General features: G+C 42.2%; 1 protein-coding gene across 4 annotated transcripts in view; it reads right to left on the bottom strand.

Moving 5' to 3' along the window:
* Window positions 1–14,556, bottom strand: part of kif1b (kinesin family member 1B) — an 85,865-nt gene that overhangs the window by 10,109 nt on the left and 61,200 nt on the right. For 3 of the 4 annotated variants that reach the window (XM_080764111.1, XM_080764112.1, XM_080764113.1), the window contains exons 24-37: window positions 14,033–14,170; window positions 12,505–12,756; window positions 10,195–10,313; window positions 9,419–9,504; window positions 8,915–9,044; window positions 8,378–8,531; window positions 8,063–8,153; window positions 7,324–7,442; window positions 7,081–7,133; window positions 4,903–5,011; window positions 4,519–4,585; window positions 3,995–4,079; window positions 2,232–2,337; window positions 183–297 (exon numbers count right to left, since the gene is read on the bottom strand). In XM_080764111.1, coding sequence (XP_080620237.1) covers window positions 183–297; window positions 2,232–2,337; window positions 3,995–4,079; window positions 4,519–4,585; window positions 4,903–5,011; window positions 7,081–7,133; window positions 7,324–7,442; window positions 8,063–8,153; window positions 8,378–8,531; window positions 8,915–9,044; window positions 9,419–9,504; window positions 10,195–10,313; window positions 12,505–12,756; window positions 14,033–14,170 — 1,624 coding nt within the window. The remainder of the gene's footprint in view (window positions 1–182; window positions 298–2,231; window positions 2,338–3,994; window positions 4,080–4,518; window positions 4,586–4,902; window positions 5,012–7,080; window positions 7,134–7,323; window positions 7,443–8,062; window positions 8,154–8,377; window positions 8,532–8,914; window positions 9,045–9,418; window positions 9,505–10,194; window positions 10,314–12,504; window positions 12,757–14,032; window positions 14,171–14,556) is intronic. The other variant, XM_080764114.1, reaches the window with a different exon arrangement.

Below are 14,556 nucleotides of genomic sequence, written 5' to 3'. Positions count from 1 at the left end.
GCCATTAATCACAGATTTAGTTTTTGCTATTTATATATATATATTTTTTTATTTTCCAATAATGACATGCTCAAAACAGCCATGGTTAAAGTGGTTAAGAGTGTCGGCCATGTGGCGGTCAGAAAACAAAGACGTGGCACTGCATGGAGTCAGTAGAGTGAGGGTGTGAGGCCGTATCTCACCTCCAGATACGCAGACAGGGTCATGTAGGTCTTCTCTCCGTAGGGTGTGACTCGGTTTAGCAGCAGAGAGTTGTGCAGAGAGCTGTCCCACACCGCCTCGAAGCGATAGAAGGTCCTGAAGAGGCAAAGCATATGTCCTTCAGGTCCAACAAAATCCCACAGTAAAACAGAAATACAAAAACAACTATGATAATAATCTACTTGTGGAGGCTCGGCTAGTCAGCGTGGGCATTGTAAATAATATATCTGCAATGTGAAAGACCTGTTACAGATTTGTCCTGGTAGGTTAAACTTCATCATCTTCATCTGTGAAAAGGACATGTATTGTCACTTGTGTGCTGTCTATTTAAATGCCCCTTATGTTTTGCCTCTACAAAGAGCTCTGTGCCAAAAATAGCGGATCTACAAATTCACAACACGTCGCATTGAGCTAGTAGATTGGCTATTTTCACCAAATGTTCACCCCACAATAGGGATACTATACGTGGCTAAAGCCCACATCCACACAGCAAAAACAGGACCTGGACAGACAGTGGACACACAGTGAGTCATACAGCTTACCATTTAGCTAAAAGGAGAAAATTAACTATTAAATCGCCGAATAGAAACCACGTCATCATCATTCTGCAACAGTTACAGTTCTAGAAGCGTGTGACTCATTTTGACAGTCAACATGCTGTTAAGTGAAGGGGCCTCTCCTTCAACACGCTAATCCCCAGTGATGACAGGGTGTGAGGAAAGCACAGCCAAGTGAGACCTCCACAACATGCGTGGCATGAGTAGGTGCCACACCACTGATGTTAGCAGAGTGTTTAGATTTAGAAGCGTGTTGAGATGGGCAAAAAGAAAAGGTTGATAACGTGTGCCAGAGCACAAAATGGCTTAGCTGCGTCCTATATTTATAATGTCCTGTAAACGGAACATTTTAAACGGTCACTTCAGAATTAAAAAACAACAACATCAAATTAACCTGAAGTGTACATGAATGATCAAATTGCTCTAAATGCATTTATGTCGGCTGATTAATTTTATACCATAATATAACTCCATATTTCCAACTGTTTTCTTTCTGAGATTAACGTCAGCTCCAGCCTTTAATTTAGATGACTCATCTATACAGTTCTCGTCTTCACCAACAGAGGGCACTGTTATCTTCACAGTCTTCCTGAACATCACTGCTCAATCTTTGTGTTGGCCTACACACTGATGCTGCTCAAATCTCTCAGTGATTTAATATTCACATAGTCTATTAAACAGCAGAATTTCCAGAGTTGAAAAGGGGTTGTGGTAAACAAACAATGTAATTAAAATGACACAAACAAACACTTTGCAATTAAGTTTGCCTTCATAAGAGTTTTCAAGTCACTTAGGATAAATACAAAATCAGATAATCATGGGCAATAAAGGCAACCCTAAAGCAAAGTGTTTGGACGGTGAGACATAAAATGGTGGAAAGCATTGCTACAGGTCTATGGATCTACAGAGAGCCATAAAGGTCTTTCTCAGAAGGATCTTTATGTTCTCTGGCTGCTGCTGCTGGTACCTAGGAATTTCTTTATCAATACAAAGCCTGAGCACATTCAAGAGTCCAGCCGCGGCAGGAAGAAAGAGAATGCACAGAGAAAAAAGCAGAAAGAGTCATGTAACAGAAACAATACAATGGAGCAAATTAACAGAGAAACTTAACCGCACAGGAAATGGAAATGCTCATGCAATAATGCCAGTATATATGGTAACACGCATGCACGCACACGCACACGCACACACACACACACACACACACACTGATTGTGTTGCAGCAGTAGAAAATGACTTGCTGGTTCTGTTTGGCAACCTACCAACAAAGTATGTGGAAAGGATTGTGTTTAGAATTGTATGACTAATATAGGTCTTTAGTGACTATTGACAGCTGAATAAAGGCAATGAAACATGAGTCACATGTAGGGGCTATCTAATTGCACATACAGTACATGTTATTCAGTTGTGGATAAAATTTAAATTATGTACCCAGGCCATTTTCTCTACATGCAGTTCAATTCGGGGTCCTACCTGTTGGAGTTGTGGGATGACTTGATGTTCTTGGCAGAGATGATGTTCAGGGACAGCACAGCATCAGCAGCACTGTCATCCACCTCTCCCTTGTTTCTGATGCGACCTGCAGGGAACAGAGACCATGGACCAATCAGCATCACCACCAATAGGAACAGAGACCATGGACCGCTCAGCATCACCACCAATAGGAACAGAGCACCATGGACCGCTCAGCATCACCACCAATAGGAACAGAGACCATGGACCGCTCAGCATCACCACCAATGGGAACAGAGACCATGGACCGCTCAGCATCACCACCAATAGGAACAGAGACCATGGACCACTCAGCATCACCACCAATAGGAACAGAGACCATGGACCTCTCAGCATCACCACCAATGGGAACAGAGACCATGGACCGCTCAGCATCACCACCAATAGGAACAGAGACCATGGACATCTCAGCATCACCACCAATAGGAACAGAGACCATGGACCTCTCAGCATCACCACCAATGGGAACAGGGCACCATGGACCTCTCAGCATCACCACCAATAGGAACAGAGCACCATGGACCTCTCAGCATCACCACCAATAGGAACAGAGACCATGGACCTCTCAGTATCACCACCAATAGGAACAGAGCACCATGGACCAATGGTAGTATTAGGGGAACAGAGGATGCTCCAGGGGGGAACACAGATGCTCTTTTACAACAAACTGTGAATTTTGTGTGTACAATCTGACGGACTCGCAAATGTAATTTCCTCTGTGACATTATGAAGAATCATATCATCAGTATGATGTCTCCCTGCATACAAAATATGCTGTAAATGCTTGATGAGACAAGAAACAAGTGTTTCTCAAGCCACATTTCCTATCCTGTCTTTTTTTTTTTTCCTTTTCTTTTCTTTGTCAATTATCTAATGTAATCCTGGGCGCTACACTTCCTCTGCCAACCTGGGGGGGCAGCGGACTGACCTCATGTTTCCTTCTATGCATGAGGAGTCCAAGTTGCTTCTTTTAACCTGACAGTGGGGAGTTTCCCCGGCCGGACGTAGCGTGTGGAAGGAACACGATATTCCGACCAGTTTCTTTCCCCTCCATCAGGCGCCCGGCTGGCCAGGGGGAGGTAGTTTAGAGACCAGGATTACTGCATGTTTTGTTGTGAGGGTACATATCCTAGGTGACACGGGGAGAACATGCAAACTCCACACAGAATGGCCCTTTCACCAACCCCGCCTCGGGTATGGGCACTGATGACGCGGAGGAGAGAACACGCCCCCAGCACCCACAGTGTCCTCAGCGGGAATCCCCAGCGGGAATCGAACCCAGTTTCTGTACTCTCCTTGTACTGAACAATGTTTGATGCGTCATGCGCCTGTAGGTTGGCAATTTCCATTATTTTTCTATGACACACTTGTGAGAAGTATATAAAGCAATGCTTATGTGGTTAATAGATTTGATGTATAAAATCAAAAGACGTAATTCTAATTCTGGATTATTCGATCAATTGAAAATGTAATCAATTGAATAATCACGAAGAAAATAATCGATAGTTGTAGCCCTAGTCTGACATGCTTCTACAGCGGAATTTGAGGGTCATTTCAGTAAAAACGAAAAAGAAAACATCAAATGAACCTGAACTGTATATGAATGATACAATTGGTCTAAAAATGTTGATAATGGAATGGTATTTTCTTGTGTGCCTGGCATGCCTGCTCACTGGAGTGGGGAGATAAATCTAGGACCCCCTTAGGCTGGGGAGAGCACTCACCCACAACCAGCTCACGGACGTCCTTCCAGTGTAGCTCACTGCCCTTCTCATGGATGAGCGTCACTGTGATTCTCCGCTGAATACCCTGCGGCAGACATGACAGCAGCTTGGATTATATAATAGACAACATGGCATGACTAATATAATTAAGGCTATGACGAGCTCCCTAACATAAGACATATGAGTAGGTAGTACTACAGTACAGGACTATAAGTAAGTGAAGGCTGCTGACAAGAGAGACACTAATCTAAGGAATATTAGGAGATAATAAAAAATAACAGGATTTTATATAGCGGCTTTTCTTAAGAGAGTTACAATGTGCTGTCAAAATGTGCTGAATTTTAACAAACTGTCAGCTGCTATTACAGAGAAGATTTGCACCAAGACCATTTCAACAAAGGAGAGACACAGTACTTGAAGACTACAGTAACACAGTCATTTATTATTATGCTAAGCTCAACATGTAAAACCTCTAGTCTAAATGGTCCATAGTCACGGTAAGTGGTCTGGATATATTGCAGTACCTGATGTAATAGGTAGGTGCCATGGCAGGCATGGCCTCCACTGTGGTCCACCACAGCTGGGATGTATCTAGTAGGGGAAGAAGAGACAGAGGTTAGAGTGAGTCAGGACACCTGTGCATGGATTAAAGCTAAATCTAATCTCACGACTGGAAATGTTTGTATGGCCAAGTCCCAATGTGTGAAAGGAGCCCCACACACTAGTGCAGTTTGCTAAAAGATTTTCACAATATGTAAAATTATGATGTTTTAGAAATATTGTTCCTGCTGTTCTACAGTACATACTGCCAACCAGGTGTGTGTGTGTGTGTGTGTGTGTGTGTGTGTGTGTGTGTGTGTGTGTGTGTGTGACTGTGTGTGTGTGTTTGTGTGTGTGTGGACACTCACTCTCCGGTAGGTTCCAGTTCACTGATCTCAAACCAGACCAGCAGGTCATACTTGCTGACACACTGGCCCAGGTTGGACTTGGTGATGGTGTTCAGCTTGGTGGCTGGAACTGACGCAGACGCGTACACACACACACACACACACACACACACACACACACACACACACACACACACACACACACACACACACACACACACAGTAAACAATCATATTCCATATGCTGGACCTGAAGGGTCACAGGCGTGTTGTTGCATATTGTATTGACCATAATTCACATGTGTGAAGCAATGTGAACTAAGTAAAGACACTAGGGGCAGCAGAGTGTACCTCACACATCAGTCCGTTATACAGTACATTATTAGGTGCTATGTGGAGAAAAATCAGATGCAGTCTTACAGACGATGGCGTCACAGACGGCACCCTGCTGCGTGACACGTCACGTCAGGATTATGTGTCTTTTTTCACATGCTAATCCAACAAGCACGCAGCTACACACATTCGTATATACATATATTTCGTTTTAGATGTTAAGATGTGCCTGACATTTGTAATTGTGGTGCTTCCTGAAAGCCTTAAGTATTTGCGTCGCCGCTTTATGTCAGTGTTACATGATTATTATGATGAATAAATAAATACTCATTGATTGTACAACCTCAAGCTCCAGAATATGCTGCAGATTTACTCACGGTTGCCAGCTCAGGTATAATGTCTCTGACTGTGAGGACTGAGGAGTAGTGCTTGGCCTCAGTTCAATAATACGACCCAAAATAGAATTGAAGCGAGTTGCAGCAGACAGAACCACTGGGGACCATACCTAGCTACAGACTGCAGTCGCAGCAAGGGCACAGCACAGTGCTAGGCTAGGATAGCAACTACAACACACTGACAGACACGTCTACTGTGTTCCATTGCTGTACAGTGGTGGAAAAAGTACTCAGATGTTTTTTACTTAAGTAAGTATCAATACTGCAAATCTGCAATACAGTATTACAAGTACAAGTTACAAGTAAAAGTCCGGAATTCTAAATTCAGGAGTACAAATAATTGGCATCAAAATGTACTTAAATGTACTCACTATACATTTTCAAATGTATATGAATCTTTTGAAAATAGCAGATCTACAGGCTCACACTGCATCGCAACAATGCGACGCATTGTGAGCTTGTAGATGTACAGTACGTATATAAGGCTGAAGTGGTAAATGCATGTTTTGTAATAACAATTATCCAAATCTACAAAGTAACTAACTAGTAACTAAAGTTTTCAAATAAATGTAGTGGAGTTAAAAGTACAATATTTGGATCTGAGATGTAGTGGAGTAGAAGCAAAAGTATTGGAAATTGGAAATGCTCAAGTAAAGTACAACAAATACCTCAGTCAAAATTGTACTTAAGTATAGTACTTGAGTAAATGTACTTCGTTACTTTCCACCATTGGGCATGTCTACTGTGTACCATTGCTGTACCAACTAGAGGCTGACATTTTTGGGGGGATTGCAGTGGGATTCCACACGGGATGGGATTAACATTTGTATTAATCTGGGGATTGGGAGTACTACCAACCATGGCGGTGGAGCATGGGCAGTGCGAGGGCAAAGGGCCCAGTGAGGAAGGGGAAGTGACTGAGCTGCTCCAGCTCGTCGTCCAGACTGTGCACGGCGGTGGAGGCCAAGGCGTTGGCGTGCTCCGACAGCGTGTCCAGAACCGGGGCGTGCACGTAGCCACTCATCAGGTAGCAGACCAGCTCTATTTTACGAGCATGGTCTGGGGGGGGGGTTACGTGTGTGTGTGGGCGTGTGTGTGTGTGTGTGTGTGTGTGTGTGTGTGTGTGTGTGTGTGTGTGTGTGTGTGTGTGTGTGTGTGTGTGTGTATAGGACCAGGGCCAAATGACGGGGGGGGGGGGGGGGGAGAGGGTGGGGGTGTTAGGAGGTTAGGGATTTGCAGAGAGGAGGTAGGTTGATTTTTTGTTTTTTTTAACAAAGGATGATAATTGAGAAGAAATCCAAAGGAAGCAAGAAATGAAAGAGAAAAAAGTGGGAGGAAATATGAGGCATGCAAATAGAACAGTGATGAACAGAAAAAGCCTGTTACAGTGATGGTGAAAGGTACAGAACACTGTACCACTCTGTTCGTTGGTGGTGAGAAGTAGAAATACTGTATGAAATATCTACTGTACCTGGTTTAGACAGAGGCATGGGTATAGGATAGTACTTCCTTGGCGTAGGAGGACTGGAGGAGGAAACAGATCAAATCAGTACCACCGATTGCTAATAAATAAGAACATTTTAAGTAAGAGAAAGTATTTGGAACATTTTACAAAAATCTCCTTGAAGAAAATATGAATTAGCTGCAAAGTAAAGACTTTTCAGTACTACTGTACTATACGGTACTGTACTGAACTGATCTTAATTCAACCTACGCGATTAAATCCTGGCCATGCAGGTGCAGAGGATGCTGCTGGTAGTGGCCAAACACCTCAAACACAATGGGCTTGGTCTTTATGTACTCGATGAAGGACTCGGTCACCTCCACTGAAAACTGCAAACAAAAGACGAGTTAGCAAATATTCAATAAATAACACATTTTAAGTTTTGTTTAACTTAAAAATTTGTACTCATTCTGGCGGCACCCCCAGGGTACCAGGGGTACTGTGATTCACAGAAGTCTGAAATGAAACCAAACAAGCACCACCCAAAGAGAATATCTTCGAAAGCTTATGTCACCAGCACCTCACTGAGGTCTAAAAGGTGTTTTTTGTAACAATTTGCATGTGTGTGACAATATAGGGGACAACATATTCAATGTGTGACTGATAACTACCACTAAGCTACTAGTCTGCAATGGTTATCATGCCCAACTGTGAACTACAAATATACAGCAAGTAAAATAATACATAAATCACACCTATGTTTTCCCACCCATTTGATAACCATGGTTCAATTTTGGGGCTCTGGCTCATGAACTGCTAGAGTGCGAGCAACATTTTTGGCATGAGTGTAGCGGGCGAATAAAAATGCATTTGGAGAAGTTGTCAAAAAACTAATTTATAATGGAATGGTTATTGCTAACAATATACAGAGGAAAGATTATATCAGAAATAACTTGTAGGTACACAGTATGACTTCAAGGGTCTCTTAAGTGTGTTCTGCTGAACTTACATTCTGAACATGGTAGAATCCCAGAGGAGCTCCTTTTCCAGTGTTCTTCAGCGGCTCGGTAGAGAAAGCCTCATCGTGGCGATGCAGGAAACTGAAAAGTGCATCAAAAGCAATACAAACATGTCACACACAGCAGGTCACATTACCCTGCGTGCGGGACAAAAATGCTTCGACAATCGCTTCCATCTGCCACATATTTATTTGAGAAATACAGTATATCACATCCAGCACATACAAAAAGGCCAAGACTGTGCTTTGACACTTTGATTTGACTGGTCGGTGGCGTGACATTGGATTTCAGGACAGTGAACTCACTTGAACTGGCAGAAGATGTCCGCGTATTCAGGGAGGATGCTGCTGGCCTGGAGCACGGTCACGCGGAATGTAAAGATGCTGCCCACCTCTAGCTGTCCTGCCAGACCCTCGCCGTGACTCAGTTTGGTCTCCTCTATGTTACCCAGCTTCAGGTCTGCAGTTAAACACAGTGAAGCATTGAATTGCCTTGTACTAGTGGAAATGACCAACGGAAAACCATTTAAGCCCTATAAAAAATAGTACATCGGAAATAGCCCGATCTACAAGCTCACACAGCATCGCGATGTGAGCTTGTAGATGTGCTATTTTTGTCTACATGCCCAAAACAGGGACACTGGGAATGTGGATGTTCATAAGACTGTTTAATAAAATTGTCATCAAACAGGTGTGGATTCCATCATTAACCAAACCGCTTCATTTCCCTACATTTACATATTTATATAAACTACCGTATGTAAATCCCCCCTCAAAAGGACCATCTGCTTAGTGAAGTTGGGCTGTAAGTTCTAAAATTGAGAGTGGAGAGGTCAGCCGTACCCATGTCATTTATTCTGTTGAGCTCCTCAGAAGGCGTGTTGACCTCCGAACTCTGACCCTGACCTTCCACAAAGCGTAGCTCCTCCAGCGACAGGCCGGAGCGGGTCATAACCACGGAGGGGAAGTCATTCTGACGAGGCACAGCGGAAGACAGACAAGAGGAGGGACATTAGCATAAAGCTGGTGAATCAAACCTCCACCTCGGCAAGCAAAGATGGTCTTAATTCTACCTGTTCCATATCGAACTTAATGAGTAAGGCATCAGGTTGAAAATATTACATTTGCTATTGCATTTATTCATTCTACCCATACAGTATGACTGGAGATATACTGTAAAGCTGGAAGTCACAGAAGAGACGGTTTAAAACGGCAACAAAACACAACCTAATTTTCAACAATGGCTTCATCATTTATCAGCACCCATGGATTACGCCAAAGAACAACAACGACAAAGAAAGTGTTCTCCAGTCTGTTAAACGTGTTCTCGTCTGACTTAGGACATACCTTTCTAAAGTACTCGTCATCAAAGGAGATCTTGGCGGTTCCCGACTGCCTCACACCTGACCCGTAGTCGGGTGCCTCCTCGTCAGCTACAGAAAAACAAGTTATCCTCCCATCAGTACAGAGAAACAATTTATCCTCCCATGATCAATACAGAGACAATATGGCATGCAACCAACAATAAATCAGGCATTACTGACTGAGCCATGGAGCATCTCATGGCTTCATGCAAATGAAAAAGTAAGTAAGTCAGAGTGGCTTCTTGTTGGGTATCAGACACAATCATTTGATATGGAGTTACTAACATTAACATTTTAATCAATATAACTGAAATATTTTCAAAGAGCAGAAATGTAATGATAATTAGACCGATGAGCAGTTGGGGTGGGGGGAGCCTTACCAGGGTAAAAGAGTAAAGCTTTTCAGTGGGGACTGTTAAGTGAGAGTGATTACTTGAATCTATTTTATACTTTTGTCGTATAAATGAGGCTTTAACCCATTAAGACCTTAGACCAGATGCTACAAATTTCTTCTAAATCATGACAGTATTCTGAAAAACCTATGTTTCTATGTCAGTGGTGCTAAAAGCATTTCATGTCAAGGACCCCAAAAATGATATATGTAATTGGCCGCTGATCCCCATCTGAAAATGTGTTGTTCCAGGGACACTCAAGAATTGAGTTAAAAAATAGCAGATCTACAAGCTCATAGCATGGAACCGAGTGCAGCGCTATGAGCTTGTAAAGCGACACAGATGAAGAGTGGCTGTAGTTACTCACCAGCAACAGCCTGAACCCCAACACGCAGGAAGCCCCGCACCTCGCCCTTCTCCGTCACTATGGCAACACGGTGCACCAGAGGCACTGGATACAGCAGGTTGCTCAGGTACACAAAAGCTCTGCAAGTACAAATGAAAGGGAATTAAAACATGACTGCTGCATTGCAAAGACGCTATTCATTTTTAGCTCAAGCTCAATTAAAGTTTTCCTATACAGTATGGCCCTTTCCTTCGCTGAATTCTGTTCTGTCTTTTGCTAACTCAGAATGTCAGACTGATGTGCTAGACAGAAAAGAACATCCAACATATTTTTCTCGTTGCAGTAATAGGATCAGTGCAATATCTATCTATTCACCCCCGTGTGAAGTGAGGGGCGCTCTTATCATCGTACATCATCATGACGTAAACTAAACACTACTCTATGTCTGTTTGCTCAGACACTGTGACGTAAAATTCTCCATTCATTGTCAATGGGAATTTAATGTTTGTGTAGGACATAGTGTGTGCACACACACCAAAAGCTGGATATAGGAGGGGCTAGTGCCCCTCAAACACGAATTAAAATGACTCCTTAGTGGTGATGCAAACCTCTCATACTGTACTGTACTTAAAAAAAGCACAAGAACAAGTCTTCAAACAACCCAAGTCTATTGAGTAGAGATGAATGATTGTAAAGACACAGTGGTTATACACAATGCACTAGATTAGTGACATTTATAGATGATGTTAGATGAGAACTTGAAGCTTATTCTACTAAAAGACAAAAACAAAATAAATAAGAACAGAACACAAAACATGTTGAAACACATTGGAATCATAGTAGTTACAGAAATCCACTTAATTATTTGAGCTGCAAACGTGACAGGTGAAATGGCAGACCAGACTATATCACACTGCGTGGATGGATGGCAATTTTATTTTTTGCACCGGCATATTTGGTCTACCGTCTGGCCATGCGAGACTAGACCAGTTCAGATGCAGCAGCCTTTTTTATGGTCTGTGTATTGCCAAAATATACTCCATCGTATGACAGTGTCCCATGGTGAAAATAGCGTGGGACAAATTGTGAGTTTGTGGTTATTTTTGCAGCAGCACACCGTTGTACATCCAAGCATAAATCAGGCGTGTATGGCTGCGTTAGCTGTAGTCACACACATACTGTCATGTGCAGTGCCCCTGCTGCTCTGTCCAACCCACCCACTCACTCTGTAGGTGAACCATAGACTGTAGAGGTGAACGCAAGGCCAAGGCAGGGGTGAAATAATTCAGCCAGAATATCACTGACTGTGACATGGGGCGAAGCAGGTTATGATTGCTAAAACTGCGGGGAGTCAGTCAAATCTTTCATCAGCTGTGTTTATGCCACTGTGACTGCAGGTAATTAAGCTGGATGATTTAAAATTACGCTAGACCGTGCTATTTCATTTTAACTCAACGCAGTGAATCAAATCGATTACAATCAACTATGGCTGCATGATTGCCAACTGCCATTGTGTTAAGATCTCCATTACAAGAACATTGTTGTGAACACAGGAACAAAAATAAAAGATCAACTCAATGTTGAATACATTGACATAGGAAAACAAAACAAAAAATGACATAATAATAATAATAATAATAATAATACAGATTTGACAGGCAAATCAAATGATAGAGCGGAAATAAAATTAGCCACAACAAATACATCACACACAAATGGGAGTTAATACAGTCAAAACTGTGATGACGGCTTCTGAACAGGGGACAAAATAGCACACCGAGAAGAGATGTAGCGAAAAGGATGCTGGCTTTTAAATTACTTGGGAACTGACTCCAGAATAGATTAAAATAAATTACACAAAATAGGCCTGTCTCAAGTCAACACAAGTATGAATAATATAAAATGTGAGTAAAAATAAATAAAGTTCCTTCCATCTTCCAACTTCAGGATCCAGTTTTGTAACTATTGTTGCACCAAAAGGGCCTGTTTAGATTTCGTCTAAATTAAGAATTATGATCAAATGAGAGATTCCCTATGCCTTGAGTATGGACTGTCACATTAATGGACATACTGTAAATTGACAAGCCTTATTTTAAATAAGGCTTGTATAAACTTGTATAAATATTATTATATTATTTATAATCTGTTGCATGACGGTGTCACATGCTGAAAACGTTTTATGTATTTTTGCTGGGAAACAGTATAAATGTGGTGATGTGGACCTCTGTTCTTTTAAGAACAGGACAAAAGCCAGCACCCTTCCCAACACATCCGCCCTAGTTTGCAGAATGTGTTGGAAGATGACGAGGGATGCCATGGCTGGTCACCAACCTTCCCACCAGGATGAACCAGGGGGAGCGGTCATAGAAGGGGTCCTGTCCGTCGCTGAAGATGTCCGAGCCCTCCTCTGTGCCGGCGTCGGAGCTGGTGTCGTCCACGAACGCCTCGTCATCGATCAAGTCGGACATCTCGCTCTGCCTCTCGTCCGCCAGCTCTGTGATCTCCGAGTCGGTGGTGGAGAAAGTGGGGGAGGGCGTGCGGTCGGCCAGGCGCTCGTTTACACAGCCGTGGAAGATGGGGGAACTGAAGATGTGAGGGATATGGGGGTGTGGAGGCGGCGCCAAGAACGTGAAGGTGAAGTGAAGGTAACAATAGATAAAGTTATACAGTATACTGTATGTTGTGGTAACAGGCGTTAATATCACACACTTTTCTGTGGTATTAACTATCATTAATATTAATGGTCCCGTTACTAATCAGGGTGGCAATGTCATACTAAGAACAAATTTATCGAGTTAACGGCTATTGAGTGAGAAAATGTAATTGTCTTTCTATCAGGTGGGATCATTTTTGCAATTTGGTATGTATCTGCTTAGTTATTGCTGCTGAGAGGTCTGCAAGTTGTTGATGAATTTATTTTACAAAGAGTAAGTTTTGCAGCTAATGTAGTAGCACATTTACATGAAAAAAAACAGCTAGGTGGACTTGTGGTTAGAGTGTGTGCCCTGGGACTGGGAGGTCGGGGTTCGATCCCTGGCCGGGCCTCCCTGATTGGCACTCAGAATCAAGGGTAGGATTGGGGTAAGTCCCTCTGACATACTAGCATCATGTCCAGGGGGTGTACTCTGACATACTAGCATCATGTCCAGGGGTGTATCATCAAACTGTCTCAGGAAAAGGAAACAGGAGAGGGGATCCTGCCCCTATTGGCCTCATGTCTTGGCAAGGCTTACTTTTATCTAAATTAAATGCAACATTTAAACAACTAATGTACTGTATACTGATGAAATTAAATATGCATAAAAATGCAATTTCTGCATAAGCTAAGTAAATCATTAACGTGTAGTTACACAAGTATTTCTAAGGTAATAATTAAGTAATATAAAGAAAAAGAAAAACATGATGGATATTAAATGACAGCAAATATTTTGTATAAATGAAAATGTCACTATTTGTTTTTGAGGAAATAAAATAAAACAAATATTCATGACACGTTAGCTACGAATAAATTGCAATACACAAAAGGAAAGTGGCAAAATGAAATAAAAATAAACAATTTGCAAATTAAAACAACAGGTGACATGCAAAAGCATAAAAACACAAAAGGAAATGATGAAAACAAATGTTAAAAACATGATACCGTGATATGAAAATTGTTAAGAAAAAGATGCGGCAATTAATAACGGAATGGAAGGGGACACATCCAAGGAAGCTCAAACGATGTCGTCGTAAACAGTAGACAGGCACTTTGTTCTCGGCTTCATTGAGTGACTAAATAATGTGTTTTAAAACCTAATCTGCCACACAATTCAAAACTATAGCACTGGTTCTTTGTCTTTCTTCCTGTTGTGTTACATACCTCCCCACCAGTTTGAACCAATGGAAGCGATCATAGAAGGGGTCATTTCCTGTCAGTGGACCCTCTCCGTCTTCCTGGTTGGAGGAGGCCATCTCCCCGGCACGGTCGTACATCTCCCTCATCTGGTCTAGCCTCATTCTGAAAATAACGTCACAGCTGGTTATATAACGGCCATTAAACCCTCCCCTTGGATGACTGCATTCCCCAGGGCTCTATATTTCAACCCCTCTTGTGTGACACTAAAACACACTAAAACTAAAAACGAAATATTTTATTTGTTCCACATGTTGTGTTTTATTTGATTTTATGACTGAGACTTATTTCTTTAGTTTTTGTCCTTTAAAAGGAAATCATACTACCAATTGATCAATTGCCAATTTTAAGCTTGAGTAACATTTAGTTGCACACGGGTGTCACACAGCGGAAATAGCAGATCTACAAGCTCACAAAGCCTTGCAGACTGACGCGTTGTGAGCTTGTAGATCAACTAATTCTGGTGCACTACCAAGTAAAAATGAGACATA

This window comes from Protomyctophum bolini (assembly GCF_963924005.1).
Source record: "Protomyctophum bolini genome assembly, chromosome: 5".
Lineage (NCBI taxonomy): Eukaryota > Metazoa > Chordata > Actinopteri > Myctophiformes > Myctophidae > Protomyctophum > Protomyctophum bolini.
This window is presented reverse-complemented; position numbering and strand designations above follow the sequence as displayed.